The following is a 24,863-nucleotide window of genomic DNA, read 5'->3' on the forward strand; positions in this document are numbered from 1 at the left end:
ATGTATGATGGGAAAATTGCGTACAGAGCGCGGCGCTTGGAAACGCCTGACATTGGGACCGCATAAAATGAGCATGCTGGGCGCCAGTGGAACCATGATGCTGTGGTTAACCCAGCGCTCAAGCTTTAGTATTCTATAAGCAGAGGCTGTGTTATTATTTAGCCAGGCCATCAAAAGCTGTCGCCATTTAGCTCAATACGCAATACAGGGAATCTCTTTCATTACTTCAATCCGTCATTAGCCAGTGATATCCAATAGGAAATATTCTACTTACATTATTAGCCGGAAGATGCAGGCAGCCATCTAAATGAGGCGGACGAAGTGTCTGGGGTAGTAGAAACCCAAGGAGTTTGTAAGAGCTCATCCACGGCAATTTCTACAGCGTCGGGTGTCAGGACACCAGAGACAGAAACAAAGTCAATGACAGTGGCCTTGAATTCATGGTCAATGCTGGAATTAAGGTGCTCATCCGCTATTTCTGCAAGTCTTCCGACTTTATCTAAGGTGGCAATCATATGGAGGAGGGTTGGATGGTGGTTAGCCAGGTCCATCAGTGCCTCCCCCTTGGAATTTCTCAAATGGACACTAGCTCCGGCGTTGAGAAGCAATTTGACTACGGACTCATGCCCAGATCGGATGGCCAGCCCAAGGGGGGTGTCTCCAGCTTTGGTAATTTGATGGTTGCGTGCGGCTCCAGCCTTGATCAGAGTCTCCACCACCTCTGTGCGCCCTTCCTCTGCAGCGACGCAGAGAGGCATGCGATTGTCGTGGTCTGGATTGCCGCAGTCGATTTCGACTTTCCTCTCAATGAGAAGCCTAATATACACCATCCCCGTTGCGCAGCTCTATGCACATAAAACTACGTCAAAGGCGGCCTGGTGGGCTGTTCGTATATGTTGGGGAATTGAAAATTTTCCTCCACCAAGAGCCGCAAGGTACTTCCCTGCTCATTTCTAGCTGCCCAAAAATTCGGACTGCCAACTAGATCGCATTTTTCGCCGATGGGAGCGGTGATTATCGAACGATCCTTTTTCGCGTGATTTATCAAGGCGATAACCGCATCGGCGTGTCCGTTCCCAGCTGCCCACGAAAGTGGTATTCGCCCCTGGCAATCCGGCCAGTGAATGTTTACCATTGGTTGAGCCAGTAGCAGCTCTATGGTATCAACATGACCGTTTTCCGCAGCTCAAGATAGCGGCGTTGCCTTGTCGACCTGTATCCCCGGCTCTTCGAAAAGCAGCATGGTGACAATTGCTTGTCCGCCACCAGCGGCTGAGGACAGAGCCGACCTTCCATTATGATTGTGCTGCGTAGTCCCTTTTTCTTTGAACAGCATTTTTACGCAGTCCTCCCATCCATTCGCTGCGGCCCATGACAGAGGTGTCCAAGGAGTGCTCTCTGATCTGTCGGCCATGATATTTTGCGTTAACTGATTTTCATCTTGGTAGCTTCCGTGGTGTGTATAGGCTATATCGAAAAGTACAGGAAACGGAGCTTCCTGTTCGGCTCGTCGGCGCCGTAGCAGGACAGCTACGCCATGACACTCCGAGACTTTGATTTCCAACACGCTTTGCTGAGATCCGGTCCTATTGAAGCCGGTACTGTCCAGTATGTCCCCATCCACAAGTCCCCCAGAAGACCGATGGAAAAAACCAACTTTCCATTAAGAATCCACCGCCTCGCCGTCCATCGTTAAATCCATATCACAAAATGCATTCAGCTGTGCGGTCTGGATGTTCTCATCAAGCCGAATTATGAAAAACGCAAGATACAGCGATTGGGTATCTTCTGCGGTGCTCGCGCTATAAGGGAAGCCGAAAAAACCTTCCGGCACAACCACTGGGGATGGAATCCAGCGAGGGTCATCGGCATCCTCACACGCTCCGGCGCAGAGTGCGCCGCTGCCTCTCCCGTCGCTTTCCTCTCCTCATCTTCCAGCCCTTGTTCCTCTGTTTGCTCTGGTAGGGGCCACATGTGCAGAGTAATTGATATGCCCAGGACCACCACATGCTCCCAAATGGATATGATTTTGATGTCGCCATCTGGCCCGACCAGATCATAGTGTCCTTCAGAGACGTGCGGTTTGATAACTCCAATGTGGATGAACCCTCTCGAATCAACCTCTCCAAACCCTGGGACAGATCGTTAGCACCATGGCAGAACAATGAACACCCAAATCTTGTACGGAATAAGACTACACTTTGTACTTACGGGCCATGTATTGACCATTTCATATGGAAAGGCGATTTTCCTCCCAACGGCATCACGAAAGTGGATAGGCACCTGCTTGGGTTCTCTGGCTTGGGTTGCGGGCGCTTCTGCCGGTTGACTTTGGCGGTGCTCTTTCTCGGCAACGAAGAGGTTACCATTTTGATATTCCGCGCATGCGAATAAGGCTAGCCAAGGCCAGACGAGAGATATCATATGGCGCTCGTGTGATAATTCGAACTGCCGGAAGCGCGCGGGTACTGATGGGCGACAGGTTGACAGGCTTACAGCCCCGCACTATTTTGGCAGGAGTCAGGCCCAATAAAAGATGATGAAGGCGCGACCTCACTCAAAATGAGAATCACCATGACTTTTCTTTTCTTTCATGCGGTTTGTGGATTCAGAGGTTGAACCCATTTTTGGGTTCTACCGAAGGCCAGCAGAGGCTCATAGGTCAAATGCGAGGACAAACATCAACTAACGTAGTAACATTTCAACAAACAACTACCTTGAGCCGCCTGAAAGGCTATGCGGAGATCCCCACAAATAATTCGTCAGGTACCGTTTGAGGATCTTGATGAGAATTCGTTCTGACTTCAGAAATAACACGGCAACTAGCCTGACTCTTATCTCAATTACACCCCAAACTTCCTCCCCGAAGGACTATCGCATGGAAGAAATGCATCACGAACAGCTGGCGACACTGGGAACGTTCTCACAGCCACTGTAAGTTGTTCCACCAGTGACATCAACGCTCGACCATGTCCAGTCAGAGCAGCCAGATGATCCACAAACAATTACAACATCATATCCGCTAGAGGCAACAGCGTCAACACCAGAGATATTTTCCACGGTCAAATCGGTAATAGGGATACCGCTAGTCGGGGTTCCCTTGAGATCACCACCATCATAGTTTTGCTCGATGAGGATACCATACCTAAGCAACACAATTAGCGAGCAGATTCAATCCAAGGAGATTGGTGGAATTACGCACTTAGAGATGGAGGCAAGGGTGATTTCGGAATAGGTCACGCCCGTGATCGAGCCGGTGTCGCCTTCGGTGGCCTTGATACGGATACCTTTAAAAAGAAAATGTCAATAGTCTGATAATTGTGCCTGAAACGAATACTTTCACGTACCATTCACTGAGTTCTTGACCTCGCAGTTTTTGAACGTGACCGTGTCAACGACGTTGTCACTTCGACCACCAACGCTTCCAATGGACAAACCGTGACCACCAGAGCAGACACCACCACTGAAAGTGATGTCCTGTCCACGAAATCAGCTCGACGCCCAATATGAGAATCTGTTCCTCCGAATGCTTACCGTTCCAGAGTTCACGGCAACGCAATCATCCTGGTTATACACATTGGCACCGGTGATAACCACGTTAGTACTGCTGCCGATATCAAATCCGTCGGTGTTATGGCCGCCAGCAGTATCACCGGCTTCATTGTTAATAGTCATATCGGTGATGGTGAGTCCATCACAGCCATTGATGCTAACAGCCTGGACGGGTGTGTTCTCGATGTAAAGATCCGTGATAGTCGAGGAAATAAGATCATGGGCATAGAAGAACTTGGGCTTCGTAACGCCACCGTTGCTACCTTCGCCGTCCCACCAACGCGCACCATCGGGGTTCAGGTAGGCACCGCTAGCACCCTTGATGGTGATTCCGGTACCGGAGATTTGGAGGAGTGGGCCACTCCATTCCTCGTATCCCCAGGTAGTCTCACCCTCGAAGATGACCTGTGAATATAGAGTGAGTATTAGCTGGTATGAGTTGAATATTGAACAAAGCATTCTCACGGTAGTGTCATCTGGCAGGTCACTCAGATCCAGAGTTGTTCCAGATGGAACAGCTACACTCGACAAGATAATAGTCGAGCAGGAAGACTGCGACTTGCTCGCCGAGGCAGCACCAGAGGAACCCGAGAAAGTGCAAGATGTCGCTCGCTTTGCCAAGCTGGGGGCTTCAGTGATGGCTGGCTCGGCGACTGGCGAAGCAATCACACCAACCGCCAAGGCGGCTACCAGGAGAGAACCAAAGAGCTTAGACATTGCAAGTAGAGGATAAAGTTTTCTTGGTTGCTGCTTTGTGGGTGTGATTCTCCTTGGCACTGCACCACGGATGCAACCCACTTTATAGCCCTACTAGCTCAGATGCTTATCCTCCTGATCATCTCTTGGACTTCTTCAGGGGGTGGATGAAAAAGCTCAACACAGTCCGAAGACGCGTATAGCTTCATGATGGTCCTGATTGTTTATCCTCCAATGGTCGGAACCTTAGACGATGCCCAGTCTCCTCATTGGCGGGTTTCAAAATCAATACCGTTAAAGGGATAATTATACATTCACGCTTGCATATTAACCGACCCTATATTTCTTGAGGTCGGCTTAGTATGCAGAAACAACGAATAGGAGGAATATTTAGGGCGGAGTTGAAACGCGCCTGTGTTTCCGTTATAACCTGGGACTAAGGAGCGCCACCATGCTGCAGATAAAACCGGGGGAGAACTGGGGGCTGCTGTTCGCATGCTCAAATCCCGTTCATTTGTGGGGAAAGCCTGAAATCGCGGGGGATCGTTGCCAAAAGGGATAAAAAGCACGGGCCAATGCTCATATTCTACGGGTTTACGTCGGCGTTTCTTTTTACCACCACTCATTTATTCACGCCGAGGGATGTCATATCCACTTTTACAACGACAGGAATGAGATCTGCGTGGCTGCGTATCTGATCCGGGTGTTGGGTACCCGGCTCTAGCCTCTTTACCTCTCCTGACTTCGAAGCCGAAAGTTTTCTAGGTGTGCTACTGCTTATTTCCCTGGCATGGACTTTGATGGTGGGAATTCTTAATGAGCTGTTCCAAACATGGATTAATTACCAGCAACTGCAAAAGCTTGATTACAGACAATGGAACTCGGGTTGCGAAGCGTATGCACACTGGCAAAACTTAAGCAATACCAAGCTTCAAGCCAAGCCTCGGGCGTTGAAACATAAACCAGCGGCATATCACACCCGCTCAAATATCAAACCGACACACCAGGCTTCTTTTCCACATCCCCAACAGACTCCTGATTCTCCACCGAAGTAACATAATACTGCTCATCATTCAGATGCTTGAACCGGAACCAGAAAATAACAGTTTGCAACGCAAGCGCAACAGTCGGCGCACCCCAAATCCACAACAACCACGGATCCTTAGTGGCAGGAAGCAAAATCTCACCGATCGCGCTCGACAAAGCATTCATAAAGAGGAAGATTGCCATCACCAGTCCTCGCATACCCTCGGGAGATCGCGCATACGCAACTTCATACGCGGTTACGTTGGCAAAGATTTCACTCAGTGCGCTGAGGATGGTATTGGCAAGTTGCCACCAGATGCTGATGGGTGCTACCTCGTCGCAAGTTGAGGCATAAAAGCCACAGGGTGAGAGCTTGTACACACGCCATTGAACAAGAGTACCGGCGAGGCCGGCGAGGGTTGCTAGGAAGAAGCCGAAGGTGATGCGGCTGATGGGTCCGAATCTGATGTTGCGGCGTTGGAGGGCTGGGTACACGACGTATGTCATGAGGGGGACCACGAAGATGATGGTGAGGGCGTTGAAGTTGTTGAGGACATCGTTGGGTGCGCCGTTAGTGATCATGGAAGCACCTTGGTTTGAGGAGACGGAACCAATGCCGCCGTCGTTGAGGTTCCAGATGGGGTAGAACCAGAAAATATCGCACGCACCTAAGCAAGAGAGTTAGTGGCTCATGATTTCGACACCATATTGAAGCAACCTAAGATTGTAAACATACTGACTGCCCTGGCTACATCCCTGACATTGCTATCAGTCCAGTCAACGACAATTCCCTTCTCACGAAGATTAGCAGGCTTTACAGCCTCCCAAAAGTCCTTGCGCCACACTTGGAACTTGTTCTGACGCAGCGCAGCCCCCGAAATCTTCAAAGCTCGGGAAAGTTCCGAACTTCCAGCAGGCGGTGCCTTATAAGTCTTCTTATACACCGCAAACAGCAGAATAGGAAGCAAGAAATAAATAATTCCCGCCAAGAGGAACGACAACCAGAACCCGACATACTTCTCAGCGTAAGTAGTGGCCAGCATGAAGAAAGCACCAACGTTGACAAAGCCATAGAAAATAAGCATGGTGCGAGTAGTCGTCGACTCGGGGTCGACAATGACCCGCTCTCCAGATTTGAGAGTCTTGATGTATGCCTTTTTCTGGCGATTCTGGTCCAGGATGGTCGGTGCAATGTTGGGCTTGAAGATTCCGGCGCCGAAAGATAGCAGTATCATTCCGATGATGAATGGTGGGGCTGAGTTGGATGCACCTCTTTGGAGGACGGAGGGGATTGCACCGAAGACTTGGATGATGTGTGCAACGCCGCAAATAGCTACGCCGACGATGATGGCCTTGTATCGACCGACATGAACATCTGCCCACCAACCACCGAAGATTGGGATAACGTATGCCAGGAAGAGGAAGAGCAGTGTCAATCCTGACGCGGCTTGGAGGCCCATTCCCAATGCGCCGGCGGTTTCCTGTGTGTGCCGTGGAGGAGCACCCGCTCCATTACCGCCTACAAAGGATAGGTCAGTAGCAATTCTGACTCCATTGATTTTGTCGTGGAACATAATACCATCAAGAAAAATAATTACGTACCTTTGGGCAATGGAAACTCAACAAAGTTGGAGAAGACAGTCTTGGCGCCATAGTAGGATGCTCGTTCGGCAAATTCTACCAAGCAGAGAGCAAAGGCAACCAAGGGCAAGTTTCCAGGGACCTTGCGGAGGGTTTCAGTCTCTTCCTCAGTTGGAAACTCATACCCATCATCCGAAGAATCTGTTGAGGCTTCCCGGTCGACCGTTTCCAACGACTTCTCGTTGCCTGATACGACAAGCGCTGGGTCCGCGACAGTATCTATTGAGCCCGAGGAAGGGTGAGACACTGCTGTCTCCGTGATAGGTGCTTTGGCTTCCGCTAGATTCGCAAGTTTCCATATTAGTATGAACGATCGTGCGTAGAGAGGAGAGCGACTGAGGACTGTCAGTGCAAAGGGGATCTGACTGACCCATATCGACAGCTATATATAGCTTGGAGCTATAGAAAATATGTGCGACACAACAGTGAAGTGAAGAAAGGAAAGAGTCCCGATAGAAACAGGAAACATGCCTTAAATATGTCGCACGACCCTGTCAAGGTCGCACGCCAACGGGGGATGCACTCTACACCCCAGCGCAGGGTCGCGCAAACCGCGTATGTCGTCAAATTTCGATTTCAACAACCATCGACGACCCTCAGTCCTGACCCTCCAAGCACAACCCCAACACGGCAGACGCACACCAACAAAGTGGAGTATTGCCAAATAAATGCACTTCGGATTGGACTACTTTTCTCCTTTGCGTTATCGCCATGAGCGATGGCGAATCAATGACAATGTAACCTCACGCCCATGCCCGCTGCATAAGGTTGACACCCAATCGGCCCGCGCGATTGTGAAACTTCATGTTCGGAATCCAGAATGGAGGGTGTATTCCCTCGTGGCTTGCGTTGAGATAAAGACGTGAAAAAGACCTTCGGCGTCCACAGGAACAACTTAGGTAGTTACACTGTATGGGAATGCCAAGCTCTTGTCGAGGCTTGGTCCGCTGGGCTCCACACGCTGCCATTTTAGTGGAAGATTCGCCATCGGGTGGATGAACCGATTGGTAGTATTTCGCCGAGGTGAAGAGAGGATATTTTTTCTCGTTGAACAGAGAAGAGGATAAAGCAACTGATGTCTTGGCGAAACAACGCGAAGTTACCCGGGCCGGTGTTTGGAGCGCCCAGTCGGAATATCCGAAGATAGACGACTACACGTGATGTACATGACCTAACCAGATTTAGACCAGGGACGAACAAGGCTTGAAGGCCAAGACCTTGTCTTGGATGACTCTGAGAAATTATTAAGCTCAACGTCAATTCAATAAGACCAAAGGTTGCAAGTCATCTGAATCTGAATCTGAACCACAACTTTGACCGTCAGTGGTTTCGACATAACGCTATCCAACAAGCGGAAACTCCGATCACGAGGACGAACCTAGCACTGGGGTGTAGAGAAGACTTACCAGTTCTATTGACGGATAAAGCCACGAAACAGTCGCTAGAATAAATGCGTAGTACAATAGACATGGCTACTGATCAGATCTCAAGCAAAAACCTGCATAATAAGAGGGGTCGAGATCGATCCACAAACTTGAGGCGGAAAACCATCGACGTTGCCAAAATGAAATATACATGAAAGAAATGGAGAAGGACCCTCTAGGTGATTAGATTGCTGATGAAGCTAAGTTCTATCTAGAGGTTCTAGATATACAGGGTCATATGACCGCTATCTGTCAAACACCATGTAGCAATATTCTTCAGTCGACTCGAAAAACATTTGTTAAAATTTACTCTTATGTACAGCAGGTCAAATACACAGTCTTTGAAGTACAGATGTACAGTATTCTCAATTAGCAGATGGGTATCTTAGTCTCGACAAAAAATAAAAGCTATACAATTAGTGCCGCAGAACAAGCTGCAAGACAAGAGACAAAGATAAGCATCAATGAAAAGGACAAGAAAAGAATCCATGAACAAGCTTCTCGGTCCTCAAGATACCATATTAGTAGCCAGTCCACGAAAGGGAGAACATTGACAGGAGAGAAATACTAAGTCCCATTATAGGAACCGACAGGGGTATTCGATTTGAAGCGAGGATAGAATATCAATATCCAAGACGAAAGACAAGGCAGGCAGGAAGATGCAGGCCAGGCGCAATGCAAATGCAACATGCAATATACTGTATGGGTGATCGTCAGTGCGTAGGAGGTCATATAGATAGGGTAGGTGCAAGTCCCCGGGTATAGGGACTCGGGACAGTGTATGGTTGTATGGTCGTATGGGGGTCTAAGGATATGAGGGGTAGAATGGTAGAAGGGTTGAAGGTTAGGGTTAGGATGGGTATCTCAGCAAAAGGCAGCACCAGCACCGCACAAAGCAGGAAACAGAATAAAACGATAGCGTAGTCGCAACAAACAACCAACTCAACCGCCTTAACACCAACAGACTTTCTCTTGACCATCAGTGATCAAGAAGTCTTCGACCGACGACAAGCACGACGCTTATCCCAAGGCCGAGTCTTTGATTTGTTGTCGTTTTCTTCCTCATCCGGCAAATCCATACGGAATCGACGCACGCTACCCTCACGACTGGTCTTGCCTTCTTCGAAGAAGGGGGTTCGTGAGTCGCGGCTCTGGCACCAGCGCGGAGCAACGCGGCGCCATAGACCGCGGACGCCACGGCTGGCACGGTCGATTTTCTCGTACTCGGCCCGCCGGGTAGAAGGGGATGTCCACTCCATCACGGTCGCCGGGACGTGAATTGACGAAGCGGACGGACTGTAGCCATGGCCATGGGAGTTGTGATGCGCTGAAGAATAATTGCTAGGCATGGTGTTTGAGCGGTCTCTATGTTGGAGAAAGTGTGGTGTAGTCGTGGAGCTCACAGAGCCGCGATGTTCGGGGTCGAAACGTCTTGTTGAGTGTGAAGAACTGATGGGTGATGACGGTGCTGAGAAGTCGTTCTCAGAGGAAGTGCGGCCGTCGCGTCTGGATTTATAGGATGTAGAGGGAGCGCGGTATAGAGTTGGACGAGGCTGGTCGGTGGAGTATTTGGATAATGACGGTGGTTGTTGATGGTCCTGGTCTTGGAAGAGACGGCATGATTCCCTATGCAGTGCTAACAGAGACTCTCGTTTGTCGAGCGGGTTTGGTCGAGACGAGGGGACTGGCACGGTACTGATACTTGGGTTGGCGGACCGTCGAGGCGAATGGAAGGAACTGTGTCTACTGGGAGGACGAGATCGAGCAGTACTGCGTGAGTTGGAGCGCGAGTGATGAATCGAATTAGCTGCCGAGGAAGGTCTTGATGATGTTGCCCGTGGACCAGACAAGCGAGTGGGTGAATCCGGGCTTCTGGAGCTAGAATGCTCTATCCTTTTCCTCCTGGGCGTCTCCATGGTGGGAGAGGAAGGTTCGGACGAGATGGCCGAGTCGGTCGGAGAGACACATGTCTCCGTTGTCTGGGAGTCTATGGAGACTGTTGATGGGGAGCGAGATATATCATGGAGATCGGTGAGTTCGGTGACGGTCGTCTGAGAGGGACATTTGAGGGTGAGGATGTCCATGTTCATGTCCAAACCGGGCAGGGCTGACCCTGTCAGTGCACCGGCCATGTGAAGATCCCCACGACATGTGACGGACGCCATCAGCACTCAAATCAATTAACCCGGAATAAACCTTCTTTCTTAGTCTCAAGACTCGAACACGATAGGCTGCTAAATGGCCACGGGATGGGGGGATGATCCCATTGTTGTGTTTGTTGACCAGTTCGCTAGGCAAAGCCGAGGCAAAATGCGTCTCAGCAGGTGATGGACATTGGAGGACAGAAATAATGAGGGTATACCAGCACCACAACCAATAGCTGAGAAAACGAGCCATAACTAACTCCCACTGCAGGCGATGGGACCGCTCTTTTGAATTATTTCGAATGAGCTACACCGCTCCCTCAAGGAGATTGTTTTTAGCGGAGGAAGTGGGGGCACTTTACTTTTGCCTCCACTTTGCTCGTTTCTCTCCAAAGTACATACCCCAAAGGGCTTTCAAGTATAGAGTACTCTGTACTTCACTAGCTACTACTGTAGTAGCTCCGACTGGACTAGCCACCTCCGAAGTCCTTCCAGCGCACGGTCTGGATCATCCTTAACATGGGATCATCTACGACTTGCCTCTGGTTCCAACGCCCTTGCAGTGGGTACCGTGGCGCCAACCGCAGGGGCCAAGGGTTTATTTCGAGCCTAGGCGCTTAGTGATGATTGGGGGTACACCAATAGAGACTGCCCGATTCTGTCCGTGACAGCGGCCATGTTTCTCTCTTTTCCCGTTTTTCCTGTAGGGACTGGGGGAAAGACAGGTAGAGGTACAAACCAGGTACATGCATCAGGTACAGAAAAGTATGTAGTACTCCATACCACTCACCCGATCGGGTTACAGCAGGCGCTTTGCACCGCCAGTGATGGACCCCTGTGACCCTGACTCTAGTCTGTCCTTCTTTTTTCATTGGATTCCTTTACCCCAAGGTAGTTAGCCGTCGTTTACAGCGTCCGCCATCGTCTGGTTGAACCCCTCCAAGGGCCAAGACCAAGATGGAACCCCCCACCCGCGACAGCAACTGAACCCCACCAACATCAACAAATCCTGAAAACGTGGGTCGGGGGTGTGTGCGCAGATCGCAATGATGTGGCCTGACCGCATACAGTAGTACAATAATTGAAAAAGAGTTCTGGATGATAGGGTCATGCCAGGTTTTGCATAGGTAGATATGCTTTCTACCTGCAGGTCACAGGTTAGGGGGATTCCGGTTTGCCTGTTGGCACTAGGAATGCGAACTGAGATAAGGTCCATCTGGAAAGGAAGGAGGGGACCCTTGCAGAAGCAGGAACAGGAAGTTAGGAATACTAGCTCGTTGCCAGGGACAGAATTTGCAAAGTATGGACTAAAGTTAATAATAATCGAGAAGGACGAGGAGCTTCTAGTTACGTAGATTGCCTATTTGAAAGCGCGCATACACTAGTTGTCTGAGAAGGCTCATTAGAATCCATCTGGCAAGTCCAGACCTAATTTGAACATGATCATTGAAGAGGCATTTAATTAGAAAATCCCGTATTCCATGCCGCGCCAGTAACTTTAGTTAACTTAGTTAATTGGAGCTCCGGTAGGGCAAAGAACTAACTACCGTTGCCATTGTACCACTAACCAGTAGTAACTACTACAAAAATCGCCACCGATGCCGGACTTCACAGCGCATACGTAAAATCGGGGTTCTCCCGATCCGTCAAATCAAGCCACCTGCCAGTTCAGTCGAGTTAGCGTTAGCGCCCACAAAAAACATCCCCGCCAGAATATGACCAGAATTTTCAATGCAAAAGTAGTAGCAGGAAGTGTTAACTCACTCTTGATTCTCCAACCGCACATAATCCGGTCGCCCTTGAATCTCCGCCTTCCTCGCATTCTCTTTCCGGTACCACCACCAGATAAACACCATGATGCAAAGAGAAATGCCCAGACACACGATAATCGTGATCTCGGCGGGGACGTAGCGGGGGGCATCTTTTGGGCGGAAAGTTTGGGGTCCTGCCGGTCGGCAAATACCAATGTTAGCCAGAACTTAAGCGGTTTGAGATGCCCTCTGTGGAGTGTGGATAATGGGCTGCCAAGATTGGCCAAGAAGGCTCAATCAAGGCTTGATTGATAATATCCTTCTTGTCTCCGCACTTTGCACACCGTCTTCTCGAGTTCGAAGAAGACGGGATATTATTCTGCCATCTGGCTGGGTTTGAGGGGTGTTTCACTCACCGATAATGTTGCCCACACAGTATCCGATCAAGTAGAGCGCTGCTACCGTTGTCTTCTTCGTATAGCCGGCTACATTGGACGAGATCATTGATAGCAGCGCGACAAACGCTGTCGGACTCGCTTGCGTCATGTAGTATCCGATCAGACGACCGATGTTGTTGGATTCCGGGAGTGCAACGATGAGGATGATGCCGATTAGCGCAGAGACCAGGCCACCCAGACTACACAGCAGTCGCTGGTTCGTGATGTGGCCCATATACCCATTCAGCACGAGGGCGATGACTTCAACAGCGCCGCCGGGGACACCGAGGATTAGGCTCTCCTCTTTGGTGAAACCGAAGCTGGTAATCTAAACAGCAGAAGTGAGCACGGTGTTGCACAAGGCCAAAGATCCAGATGAACGTACCAATTGACTGAAAAAGTTAGTGATACCACCATTAGGGATATCGGCAATCAGCGCATAAAAGAAGAACGCCCATGTCATCGGGTCCAGCAGCGCTTCTTTGACCTGATACATCTTAAAATGCTTATTACCGATTCCCTGCTGGTTAATCCGAACTCGAGCTACGGCCAGCACTCGATCCTCTTTCTTAAGCCAGCGAGCATTCAGTTGATTATCTGGCACAATCCAGTAGAAGACCAAGCCCAACAAGATAGTCAGCACACCGGTGAACAGGAAAACGATCTTCCACGGTTCGATCGACGAGCCGTGCTTCTCCGTACCGATGGCGATGCCGTATGCAACTACGCCGCCGAGGATTTGGCCGACGCCGTTGAAGCTGAACCAGATGTTGACGCGAGAACCTTGTTCTTTCTTGGTGTACCACTATAAAATTAATCAGCAAGGAATTGTCTCGTTGATACACCCGAATACACGGTTGCGACATACCTGTGAAGTGATTAGGGCAAACCCCGGCGTCACCGCAGCCTCGAAGACACCAAGGAACAGTCGAATCGCAATGGCACCAGCAAAGCTCTTCACCCCAGCAAAGCAACTCAGGATCAAACCCCAGATAATGATACACGCCGCGGAGTACTTGCCCAGCGGCAACCGCTGCAGCAGGCGGTTGGTTGGGTACTCCCATGCCAGATAACCTATGCCCTCGCTGTCAGCCAAACTCTCATTCCAACTAATATTTTCCATTTCTTCATCGAGGAAAAGACGCACCGAAGTAGAAAAGACTCCCCAGCCACTGATACTCATCGCCCTTGAGATGCAAGTCCTCTTTCAATCCCATAATACTCGCATACGATAGGGTAGTCTCTGCGCACAAGAAATCAGATTAATTTCCGAGCGTTACATGGTCAGGCTCCCGTCTCATGGAGGACGGACTGGACCACCCGTTTCAGGATAGATAAGTAACACAGGATATGGTTATCTGGACTACATACTATCGAGGTAGTTCATCCCATAGACAAAACACATAATTGGCATCATGTGCCAGTCAATCGTGCGGAGCAGGCGCTTATTTGTCGCCTCGTCGAGTTCGATTGCTTCGCCGTGCAGTTCGTCAAAGATTTTCATGGCATCGTCTGCGTCGTGCGCGTGTTTCTCGAGCGTGGGGTCGACATGCTTGGCTGTTTGAATGTCGACGGCCGAGGATGTCCCGGCTATCTTCTCTTCGTCTGCCATGATGAGGGGTGAAGGAAAGAGGGGATTGCCTCGTATCAAGGGGGTGGAGATGAGGAACGAGGGGGCACAGTATATATTAGACAGTGGAGGGATGGGCGTGCAATAGTCGGTGTGAACGCAGGCAAGACGATTCTCAATCAACCGAGTCAAATTGGATGATCGCCGCAGGCCACTTGAGGGGGGTTGAAAAGTGTGGACGAAGCAAATAGTCAATATTTAAGAAGTCGCACGTTAAAGTACCTTCTCCTCGCGGTCCGCTAATTCCGTCACACGTTAAACCCAAAGCCTCGTGGCGTTATCTGCTCGACCTCATGGCTGTCCCGGAGCTCCTCCTATCAAGCCTATCAAAGCCTCGGTGGATTTCCCCGCGATAAGCTCGTATCAGGTTTAACAATATCTGGGGTTGAGGACTATTCCCAGCGTGGATATTCATTGGTCGCAGCGGGAGGGGGAAAAGAGGAGAGATCGGCAGCAGTCGACCAGTCCGACGATGTAATCCTCTTATCGAGTGGTCTGCTTAGCCGGTGGTGGGGAAATGCTAACTTAGTCCAGGTGAGGAGGTGAGGAGGGGTGAGGAGGTGAGGAGGTGCTGGTGTCTGGGGGACAAAGTTGGAGAGTCACAGACAAGGTTGGAGACAGTACGTTATGGTCGGGATCTAGATGTAGCTCCGGAGGTTTGCCGACCAACTAGAAAATTGAAAGTACGAGACTCGCTTGCGGAGTTATCTCGTAACTTTTGATTTCTGGAAGGTCATTGTTTGGTGGTGGTTGGCGATGTGGCTGTTGGGGCTGGGCGATGGCTTGTCTGTGCATGCTTCTTATCAGCCCCGAGTCCACAGTGTAACCGTGCCAAGGACGGCCCCTCTTTCTGGCACACGGAGTCAAGGAGTATAAACATGGTCCGTTGAGTGAATGATAGGTTTGTTTTGCTATCTCTTGCATTTCTCGTTATCACCTTCCGACCGGGACCGTGGAAAGTACCATATGGCACCACCTTCATCCAGATTGGATGATTCCTATTCCCTTCAGTCTTCGGGGGTTTAATTCACAGAGTACAATCTCGTAGCCGATTCGCCAAGTTAGACGAGCAATGCCCAGAAAGCGTAGACGAGCAAGCTTTTATTCGTGCTCCGTGACAACCATTTATACTTTTGCGCCCGTGTCAAAACCCTCGAGGCCAAAGTCCCGACGTCCAAGCTCTCACCTTCTCCAAATCGCGGAATTAAGTCCCGCTCTTATCCCGCAGCTCTAGTCCATACTATATGCCCCTGGTATTCGCTGTGGAAATGGCGGGTTTCCCCTGGCAAGCCTTACTGGTTATAACAAGAGATCACGTTACTTGGATTAGCGTTCAGCGAAAGACTACTTGTCATGTGGGGAATAATTTATTTTACAGATTCTCGGCAGGGAGAGGGCATATGAAGTAGGAGATTAGAAGGGGCTGGAACAACCCTGGATTGAAATTGCATTATGCGGTGGATAAGAACGACTAGTTATGGTATCCAACAGTGTACACCTGCCCTTGGCTATGGTAAACTTTTGTGCGAGACTTGAGCGGGAGACCAAAACCTATTTCTGAGTAAAATTACTCAAACTCATATATCCTGTACAAGATACAACAACCGTCGAAACTTTTCTTCCTCATCTAACTCCGAGTTTGGTGTCATTATAATCTGCCGAAAACTGTTTGCCGCTTGCTCGGGCCGTGTATAAGTCTCCCCACACAGCATAGATCCGAGTGGATAAGAAAGGATATCAGAGGGCATCTTTAGCACCTTTCTGGCATTTTTGTATACATGAAAGCATGTCTGTACTTCGCGTGGCAGAATATGCGTTTTAACATGCCGACGGATGTCACACTTCAAGAACATGGCGCACAGGAGGCGGACTCTTAAATTCCTAACTTGTAGCTCCTCACAGACCCCTGTTCCTTTGGCCAGAAGCAATCGCGCAGTGTCATGATGATTTCTGCTTTGTCGTTGTCCCGCAAATTTGAGCAGCTGTTTTGACTTCGGGCTAAGTCTAATGATGCTAGCAGGAAGGTGTGATGGGGCTCCGGAGCGATAAATTCCCCTGCCATGTCGGCAGTGAGGTACGGCATATACTCGGCCAGACTTAGGCGAGAGTAAGGGACATGGATGTGGATATCGAACGCCCTTGTATCTCGAATGTCATCTAGAATGCATAGGACTCCGGTGCTACGGGCGAACAGATCATGGTATAACTGCCGAGGTTCGGGCGTGGCAAAGCCATTGTTATAGCAAGCCAAGAACCGACTGACCTCTTGAATGATGGTAACATAGTTCCCTGCACGCATCCAATTGTAAGCACGCCACGTATCCGGAGTGATACTGTCAACCGAGTAGCGTAATGCAGTCTTGTCAATTCCCCTAGACGGCTGTTGTAGACGTGCTCTAACGACCGATAGGTAATTATTGAAATAGACGAGGTAATCATCGTAGAGATCCAATATTTTGGGTTTCAGGGGATGGTTATTAGGCAGCAAATACCGCAAAGCTTATTTGCCCACCGTTATCAGTAGTCCCACGTCGGTGGGATAAGAGAATGATTAACGTGCCAACGTCTGGACAGCGTTGGTAAAAGTGGGATCTGTCATCTCCGGCATAAGTTGCATGCACGCTAGGCGGCGATATACTTCTCCAAATGTACCTTGGATCTCTTCTATGATGGAGAGTTCAAAAGTCTTTACGTCAAATAGAAGGTTTCGCAGTCCAGATGTTCACGGGGCCAAGTGAGACCATTCACATCACCGTCCATACCGAGGTAATAGTCTGCTATAAACAAGGACATCGCATCTTGATTGAAGTCCAACATATGGAGATATGGCTCCATGATATCTATTGCGAGGGATGCAACTCTGTGGTGAGCTTTAAAGGATGGACACGGGGTGCCCCTGTACAATGTTGATGAATATCTTCTTCTTCGCAGAGTGATCTGTAGTCCTAGATGGCTATTAGCAACCGAGTGGGATCGACCACAGTTTGTGGCTTATTCAGTGGTTCTACTTAAGATACTCCTTACCCGACCCAAGACAAGGAAAGTCTGATTTGTTTATAATCTTGCAATAGCGTTGAGATGACCAAATCGCTACTTAATTCTCACTTCAAAGTTATCATAGTTGGGGCTCAATTGCGGGGTTGAAACGTATGTACTCGCAGAATAACGGTCGCTCACACGCTCTAAATAGAACGCAACCAGAGCGTCTTAGAGAAGAAGAAAAATAATCATTTTCATGAGCAATGGTATACAGGCGCATCTTGTGACCCCAATTCTAACTCACCTGATGAGTTAACATGAGACCGGCAGGCTCAAATCCTCTAGCAGGAATCTTCGGATAATGTGGAATCGACCATCACCGACTACCCGGCACAAAAACAGACTAACAACCACTTCATACAAAACAAGCACCAAGCTTTAGAATGGCAAAATAATAGCTGCCCCCAACGCCGCCGCAGCAACAGAAACGCCCAGGACAGCACCAAGGCCATTCCAGCTAGATCCCCGTGTCACCAATCTCACAGCCGCATTCGAGGTCGAAGCAGCCGTACCCGTGGAGCCGGTCGGCTTCCCAGTCCCAGTCGCGACTCCACTGCCTGTGCTTGTAGCTGAACTTGAACCCGTAGTAGTCTTCTCAGTAGCAGAAAGATCAGACTCATGATGAATTAAGGTCACTGCAGAAACAAACATAATAGGCGTGATAAATTCGCGATAGTCATCGCCACCAGTCAAAGTCGCGTAATAGGTTTCCGTGGTTCGAATAGTCGATGTACTCCGAATTATTTCCTTTATTGTGCTGCCGTCGGTGGTGTAGGTAGATGTCGTCTTGCTGACTCTATGGGTGGTGTCCTCGTAGACGTCGCATACTGTTGAGGGGGTGTATGAGGGGACTGCTTGGAAGCATCCGCCGATGGGGTCTGCTGTGAAGCCACTAAGATAAGGATTAGTATCAGTTCATATTTCGCATAACTTATCGAAGGAAGATCATATCGTCAAAAGTGAAAACGGATTTCAAGCAGCAACGCAAATGTAAACGAACCTAGGACAACACAACGCCACAGTCTCACTAGGCTTCAAAACCTTCGCCAGCAGGCTAGGCTCATAATTGAAATCCGGAATCCAGTGGCTCGTCCCGTAAGAGCTCATCACCCCAGAACTCGTGCAAGGCTTATCACCATCACGTCCAGCCAGTCCGACAGTCTCCCACCCCGACGGACAATACAAACCAGGGGAGTAATAGTGGCCCACGGAAGAAGCCCAATCCGCATTATTGCTGGTCGGAGCCGGGGTGGTAGTCGAGGGAGGCGCACATTCTGGCCACTCGGTAGTTTCACATTGCACCCTGTACGACAGGTAGGGGAAATTGTCGTCAATGGTTCCCATGTTGAGGTGGGATGTACCGGAGCAGCTAGGTGCAGGTGTGAATGTCGTTGTCAGGGGACCATAGTTGTGGAAGGTCCATGATAAGCTGTTGACTGCGACAACGGTAGTCATTTTGGTGGTTGAACTGGATTGTATATCCAATTGCGAATGATAAAGACAGCGGATGGAAAAGGATACACTATCCGTGTACGGGGAGGGATCTATGACCCATTTTATAAAGTAGAATTAGAATCTCGCTTCCAAACTCAACTTGGAGGGATTCACTAAATCAGCCACTCATAACCGCAGAACCCGAACTAAACACCATCGGAGATCCCCTGATCGAACCTCCGTCCGTCCAAACCCGTTCAATTGAGGCTGAAAGGGTCCTCGCTTGTCGGTGCGGTAATCTCCGCCCCACGCGCTACCGGCTTGGCAGGGACCGAAATCACAGTCGATGTTGGCTGGCGAGTAAGCTAGTGGTGGAATTGGGTTAGCAGTGTCTCTCAGGGTCGCATCATAACAAGCCAGGGCTAGGTGCTTAGGTTAATGAGGTTAGAAGGGTGAGTGCCAGACAGGGAAAAGCATGTAGAGGGAGTCTTGGCGTGGTTCCTGGCGATATTAGGTCTTGGCGCTCAAATTTGAGTCCCCAAGTCGTACTGCGTCGGAGAATCGGTCATCTGGATTATAGGAAAATATACTATTGGGGTGGCCTGGACTGGATGAACCCTTTATTAGGTTATGTTGGTTACAGTAATGAGTTGGATTTTTCTGAAATAGAAAGAAAAGCTTCCAGACTGCGAAGACACGCAGACTCGAGCCTTGCATCGTACGCCGCCCTGCCGTAGCGCTCAAGGACTAGATTCTGTATAAGAGCAAGGAGATTGCCATCCGCGAGGTAGTTCACTGTCAAAAAGTGGCAGGTTCCGCAGCATTGGCGCCGAGTAGTTTTGCACTAGCCGGTCCAGATTGCGCGACTAATAACGCGATTGCATCCGATTTGAAAGGTTCAATGCGATGTCGACCCTTGAATGCGGGAACACACCGAAGAGGGAGCTCTTCCAAGAGTTTTGGAGACTTAACAGTCTTTCCTATAGCGAGAGTGGTAGCAATACTGACTGTTCGGCCGTTGATAGCGGCTGTTGCTTGAAGCTATCGACCTTCCCAATCAAAGAACAATCATAGTCTATCTACTCCAGGTGGTACCAATAGCGGTCATGATTTCTGTGTTGTTCCATATGAATGTCTTGTATGTTGCTATGAGGCAGCTTTTGAGAGATGGCTGTCTACCACGAATGACCTTAAATTACTCCCTGGCAACTCAATTACTTGCCGCCGATATAATTAGAAGGCCATCAAAATTGTGAGGTTTCTTCTACGATTACCAGTTATTTTAGGTGTTAGGTAACGTTCTTCCCGATTTCCGATTTCCGTTTTGGAACACTCGTAAACTGTTCGTTGTACCGAAAAGTTAACTATCGTTTACTCGACCTTTTGTCCGGTCCTTGGTTCCCAAGTTGCGTCATGATACTGCTACTCCTTATTATATTGGTAATGATAGTCTTACAGATCACGTACATCCGCAACAATTATCGCCAGTACATATCTTTTGGGAAAGGTACGCAGAAACTCGTGGACGGCCACTACAATGAGGTTAAAGGAGATATCAATTTGGTACATGCTTCGGCTTCCTCTGGGTTCTTTCAAAAAGGTTCTCTAAATAATTTAACTTGTCTTTCCTCGGATATGTAACGTTTGGTTTCTGTACTTCATTTCGAGGTGTCCTACGATGACCTACTTTCTGAGGTATCTTGTAGGGTTAAGAAGGATTCAATTCGGCGGCTATTAAATGCGGAAAATATGCGAAAGTGGCGCTGCGGCTGGAGACCTTATCTTGATGAGGAACGTGCTACAAAACGCCTACAGTGGGCTCGTCGCTATTAACACTTTTTCCCTAATGATTAGGCCCGTATTTATTTTGAGATCAAAGTAAGAGCTGAATTAGGGAAAACAGAGAGTTATTAGAAGAGGAGTATCGTCTGATTAATTCGTCAATTTTCGGCAGGTAAAATTTCCAACCCAAGCTATCAGATAAAAGCAGCATATTTTTCGGCAGGTAATCGCCATAAGCCAGTTGCCGCGTCTGCAACGACCCCCGACTTCGAGACTGATGCAGTATCTAGGCAAGATCCCATTTCTGCTCTATATCGTTCACCAGTCTGTTTATCACCTTGTGCGTTACCTTGTGAGAAATTTTTTGTGGCACATTGCAACCAGGGAGCAATATCCCGAGGTAGAGACCGCCAGCCAGTTCACGATGCCTTTTGCATTTACATGGCTAGTGGGGTAACTTATCATGGCCGTGTTTAACCTATATGCGGTACATCTGTAGACGGAGTATGTCGATGAACGTTGTGTGGAGATGGCAAAAAGGATCGACAATTGGTTTACTCGACAATAATCAGCTGCATACATGTACCATAATCATAATACTATGACGTTAGTTCCTTCGTCATATCGAATCTACGTCGTAGTGGTTGTATCTTGTGAGAACCTTCCGTAGTCATAAGGTTTTGCCTACACCATGTTGGCGTACACCAGTCACACCAATAGCGTGCTGCTGGCTTTGTAATGTATTGATTGCATAATATTGACATTTGCTTCTCATTCCGGTGAGTCTTCACAATGTGCAGCGAACCGTATTCAGGAATCTACAAAAAGAGTGTCGACTTCCCACATATCACGACAATCTATCTCTCGCTGACCTTGAAGGTGATGGTGGAGGATGTCTGCACATTTTCGCTCACAGTAGCGGAAAGAAGCAGAGATCTCTTGTGGCAATCTCGCCGTTTATAGTCTTTTTGTAGCTGGAAAATAATAAGCAGTCGTTTGATGAACCTCAAAGTCTTTATTGTAATAAATCCTTTATGATGCTTTCCGTATAGGAATGAGATTATAGTCGCACCATTAGTCGAAGGTAGCACATTCCACAAGTATCCAAATCGCTTTACCCATACTCGGGCCCGAGTAGCCAACAGTCGTGTTCAAAAGCCCCCTGCGGCGCTTTTTTTGGACAACAGTAAAGCCTGTGTCCTCGTCGACATCTAGGCTTTCCGAGAGTCTGGGGAAATGAAGCAGACCTTTGCTTGTTCCTCTCAGGAGTTGCAAGTTGATGCTATTCAGCGACGGGAATTTACTACCCAAACTTTGAAGAATCGAAATCCAGCATTCACCAGGCAGTGTAGAAAAGGACAATGATATAGTTTGTAGACTTTTGCGAACTGTGTATAGGAGGTCTGGAAGTGCTTCCTCGGATACTAGGCTAAAGTTTTCCAAAGTCAGTTCTTGCAGCTGACACAATGAATTGAGAGTGGATAGGCGGTGGATAATCGAATCTGCTTGGTCTCCAAGGTCGAAGTTGAGATCCAACTTAATGAGCCTTGTGGCATATTGCACCAATTCTACGGTCCAGTCGGCGTTCTTCGAAGCTGCGCTCGCATTATCTGATCCCATCGTGTATTGAAGGCTGAGGTCTTGCATATAGCCCCAGGCGGCGGTAAATCCTGGCTTTCGAAGATCTAGGGGGCTAATGCACTCCATTTCCACGTGGTTGTTGCCTATAGTGCCCTTGGGTTTGAAATGAATAGCAAAAGCTGACACAGGAATAGATGCCTCGGAAATGATACTGAGGACGACTGTAATAGCATCACTGGACCTTAGACTGGAAAGATGGGAAGATTCAAAGGAATGCTCGCGGCGTATCTTGAATCCTTTACAATTCACTAGGCGACATAGCACCGTTTGCCACTGCTGAATTGCTTTTTGAGGTATAGCAAGATAACCAGAAGGATGTCTTGCCCATGAAATTTCACGTCCAAACAAGTTGTCTTCAGGTTCCTCGATGACCAGTAGCTGAACGTGCTGCCTTAGATAAGGGTTTTCTGCAACCTTTGACAGACGCTCGATTGCATTCCGAGAAAGGTCGATGTGCACTGTTTTCAGAAAATTCCGCCCAAAGGAGTGAGCTGTCCTCTCGTAAATATCTCTACAGGTAAGTCGGAGGGCGCAAAAGTCAGATGGTTTTAGTCGAATGGCAATGGCCTCGAGAATTTCGACGGGCATCATGCAAATCAACGAAGGTGGGTATTTCTGAGAAGTCCGCAAAAGCCAAAGGCTTTTCAGCTTATAGAACAAGGTGTTGCCTTTCGGATAGCTCATGTTATCGGTGACTGATAGAAGATAACAGAAGTTTGAAAGTCTCAGTTTGACTAGGAAGAAGGATTGAAGACCTCTCAGCTTTAAGCCCCATAAAATGGAAGTTAAGCAACTAACCTGCCTGAAACACATGGAGCCTTACGTAATGCACCTCGGTTGCATAGACTGGGGGTGAACCACAAGTAATCATTCGTCAGAACCACCTCCTGCGCTGACAAATATAGACGATAATGCTTTTCTGTCACAAAAATGATCAGCGGTCTCTAGATATTATCATGGTACTATGCATCGCAGATGACAGGATTTAGGATTGGCCCCTATGTAAAACAAATAGGGGCTGGGGGCTGGGGCTGGGGGCTATGATAGAGCCGAGGGGGCCAATTCTCAAGGATCAGTCTGAGTGGTCCTTTGCCATCAAACCTACTTTGGGGTCCATGACTGCATACAAACATTTGCTGGAAGAGAAAACCATATATATCTGAATCCAAACTGATAGATCTTCTCGTGGAGTTATCTTGAAGAGGCACTCGCGGCCCAGTTATTCACAACTTGACTTCATATATCATTTTCTTCCTTTACTCTGCGTCGCATATTTTTTTTATCATCAAATCGTCATGAGGGCCAGAGGCTTGTTGAATTTTATTCTCGGGGCCCTGCTCCTTGTGCTGCTGGTTGCAGTGCAAGTGCAGCCTGCACCCGCCAGAGCAATTTGTCCCTACCGGTCCGGTTTCGAAACAAGAAAAGGAGGTTCGATTTCTGACATTCCGAAATAATTTTGGTAGAAGAGATATTGCTCTAGCGCCAGGTCAAAGTTTGGACACCCGTGGATTGCCCGGAATTTTCAAGAAATTCAAGAAGTCAAAGAAAGGAACATGCGATGAGTGCGATCTAGCAGAGCCGCAAGGTGTTCAAGGGGGCTCCCAAACAGTCTCCGACCAAACTTCAAGTGCTCTTGAAAGGCTTTACGGGACTATCAAAGGAGTCAACTTGGTCAAAACAGGCGGTACTGTCCATGTCTCGTTCGATCCGAAAACTGCAGCTTTATACGGCGCAAGCGACATCCATGGGTGTACTGTCGTTATCGTGCTTGATGGTCAGGGAGCTGTCATCCGGCATTACGCGCAGGAATATGGGAATGTCATAACGATGAACGACGCAGTAGCAACACAGAAGAAGATCTCACGCCTCTGGAGGCGGCTCTTGATCTAATCGACTTCACAACTCAGACGCAGGCCGATATCGTGCACTCCTCGACTGAAAAGTCCACCGGGTACAACGCTATTGTTCAGGCACTAACTGAAAATGATATACCCAAAACCAATATCCACTCTATGCCATACACTGCCGGTCTGTCTACAGTGGGACACAGGGGCAAGGTTGTCGTACAATGGGAACTGAAAGCCCGAACCGAACCAGACCTGTTTCGCCCCCACGGCGCCCTTGGCCAGCTCACCAACTTCTTCGATCCACAACGTGACAAAGACCATCATGGTGCCTCGACTCGCCCCCTTCCAGCTTGCGACATGATTGACAGAGAATCTCTGAATACCTATCAGATAGCCGAAGTGGCTGACTGCAGCAAGCGCTCGATCATAACTATCAGTAATAGCCTACGAATGTCCGGCGATGTCCGAGCTCCCTTGATCTCCAGTGGCCGTCCTCGTGTAATCACATCCTCATGCCTGAAGCTCCATGTGACCACTTGCTAGAGAAGCCGGATTTATACTTGGACGACATGGCAGGCGTTTTATATGAAGAATTCGAATTGCTCGTATCCACATGCACTATCACACGGTTGGACCAAAAAGGCGGCTCGACGGATAGCGCAAGAACGAAATGGGAATTTGAGAGATCATTATCTGTATCAGCTCTCAGATTTCTGTTCGTATCTTCTGGTCTTCATAGATGGATGAATCAGGATGCGATGAACGGGCTAGCTTCAAAAAGACCAGCTGGTCCCCACATGGGGTGTCACCTGTCCACGT

The 24,863-nt window shown here is 48.8% G+C and overlaps 8 protein-coding genes across 8 annotated transcripts; all 8 read right to left on the reverse strand.

Annotated features, from left to right (window-relative positions):
- Positions 1-278: 278 nt before the first annotated feature.
- On the reverse strand, positions 279-830 carry N7473_006154 (ankyrin repeat domain-containing protein; the record flags this gene model as incomplete). Its single annotated transcript, XM_057152094.1, has 1 exon — positions 279-830. One exon carries the CDS (start codon positions 828-830, stop codon positions 279-281), a length of 552 nt encoding a protein of 183 aa, XP_057009899.1.
- A 356-nt stretch (positions 831-1,186) lies between these two features.
- N7473_006155 (uncharacterized protein) lies at positions 1,187-1,414 on the reverse strand (the record flags this gene model as incomplete). Its single annotated transcript, XM_057152095.1, has 1 exon — positions 1,187-1,414. One exon carries the CDS (start codon positions 1,412-1,414, stop codon positions 1,187-1,189), a length of 228 nt encoding a protein of 75 aa, XP_057009900.1.
- A 1,478-nt stretch (positions 1,415-2,892) lies between these two features.
- N7473_006156 (glycoside hydrolase family 28 protein) lies at positions 2,893-4,269 on the reverse strand (the record flags this gene model as incomplete). The annotated part of the gene is made up of 5 exons (XM_057152096.1): positions 2,893-3,145; positions 3,203-3,287; positions 3,348-3,477; positions 3,535-3,957; positions 4,018-4,269. 5 exons carry the CDS (start codon positions 4,267-4,269, stop codon positions 2,893-2,895), a joined length of 1,143 nt encoding a protein of 380 aa, XP_057009901.1.
- Positions 4,270-5,238: 969 nt separating this feature from the next.
- On the reverse strand, positions 5,239-7,289 carry N7473_006157 (putative MFS peptide transporter; the record flags this gene model as incomplete). Its single annotated transcript, XM_057152097.1, has 4 exons — positions 5,239-5,942; positions 6,011-6,793; positions 6,877-7,194; positions 7,286-7,289. 4 exons carry the CDS (start codon positions 7,287-7,289, stop codon positions 5,239-5,241), a joined length of 1,809 nt encoding a protein of 602 aa, XP_057009902.1.
- A 2,036-nt stretch (positions 7,290-9,325) lies between these two features.
- N7473_006158 (uncharacterized protein) lies at positions 9,326-10,471 on the reverse strand (the record flags this gene model as incomplete). The annotated part of the gene is made up of 1 exon (XM_057152098.1): positions 9,326-10,471. The coding sequence occupies one exon, from the start codon at positions 10,469-10,471 to the stop codon at positions 9,326-9,328; it is 1,146 nt and encodes a 381-aa protein (XP_057009903.1).
- A 1,620-nt stretch (positions 10,472-12,091) lies between these two features.
- N7473_006159 (allantoate permease family MFS transporter) lies at positions 12,092-14,283 on the reverse strand (the record flags this gene model as incomplete). The annotated part of the gene is made up of 7 exons (XM_057152099.1): positions 12,092-12,143; positions 12,248-12,428; positions 12,651-12,999; positions 13,057-13,476; positions 13,540-13,745; positions 13,819-13,914; positions 14,043-14,283. 7 exons carry the CDS (start codon positions 14,281-14,283, stop codon positions 12,092-12,094), a joined length of 1,545 nt encoding a protein of 514 aa, XP_057009904.1.
- A 3,435-nt stretch (positions 14,284-17,718) lies between these two features.
- Positions 17,719-18,795, reverse strand: N7473_006160 (uncharacterized protein; the record flags this gene model as incomplete). The annotated part of the gene is made up of 2 exons (XM_057152100.1): positions 17,719-18,232; positions 18,341-18,795. The coding sequence occupies 2 exons, from the start codon at positions 18,793-18,795 to the stop codon at positions 17,719-17,721; spliced, it is 969 nt and encodes a 322-aa protein (XP_057009905.1).
- Positions 18,796-21,630: 2,835 nt separating this feature from the next.
- N7473_006161 (uncharacterized protein) lies at positions 21,631-22,881 on the reverse strand (the record flags this gene model as incomplete). Its single annotated transcript, XM_057152101.1, has 1 exon — positions 21,631-22,881. One exon carries the CDS (start codon positions 22,879-22,881, stop codon positions 21,631-21,633), a length of 1,251 nt encoding a protein of 416 aa, XP_057009906.1.
- Positions 22,882-24,863: the final 1,982 nt, after the last annotated feature.

The sequence above is a fragment of the Penicillium subrubescens genome (genome assembly GCF_028828155.1).
Source record: "Penicillium subrubescens strain IBT 31985 chromosome Unknown utg000004l_segment0_segment0, whole genome shotgun sequence".
Classification (NCBI taxonomy): Eukaryota; Fungi; Ascomycota; class Eurotiomycetes; order Eurotiales; family Aspergillaceae; genus Penicillium; species Penicillium subrubescens.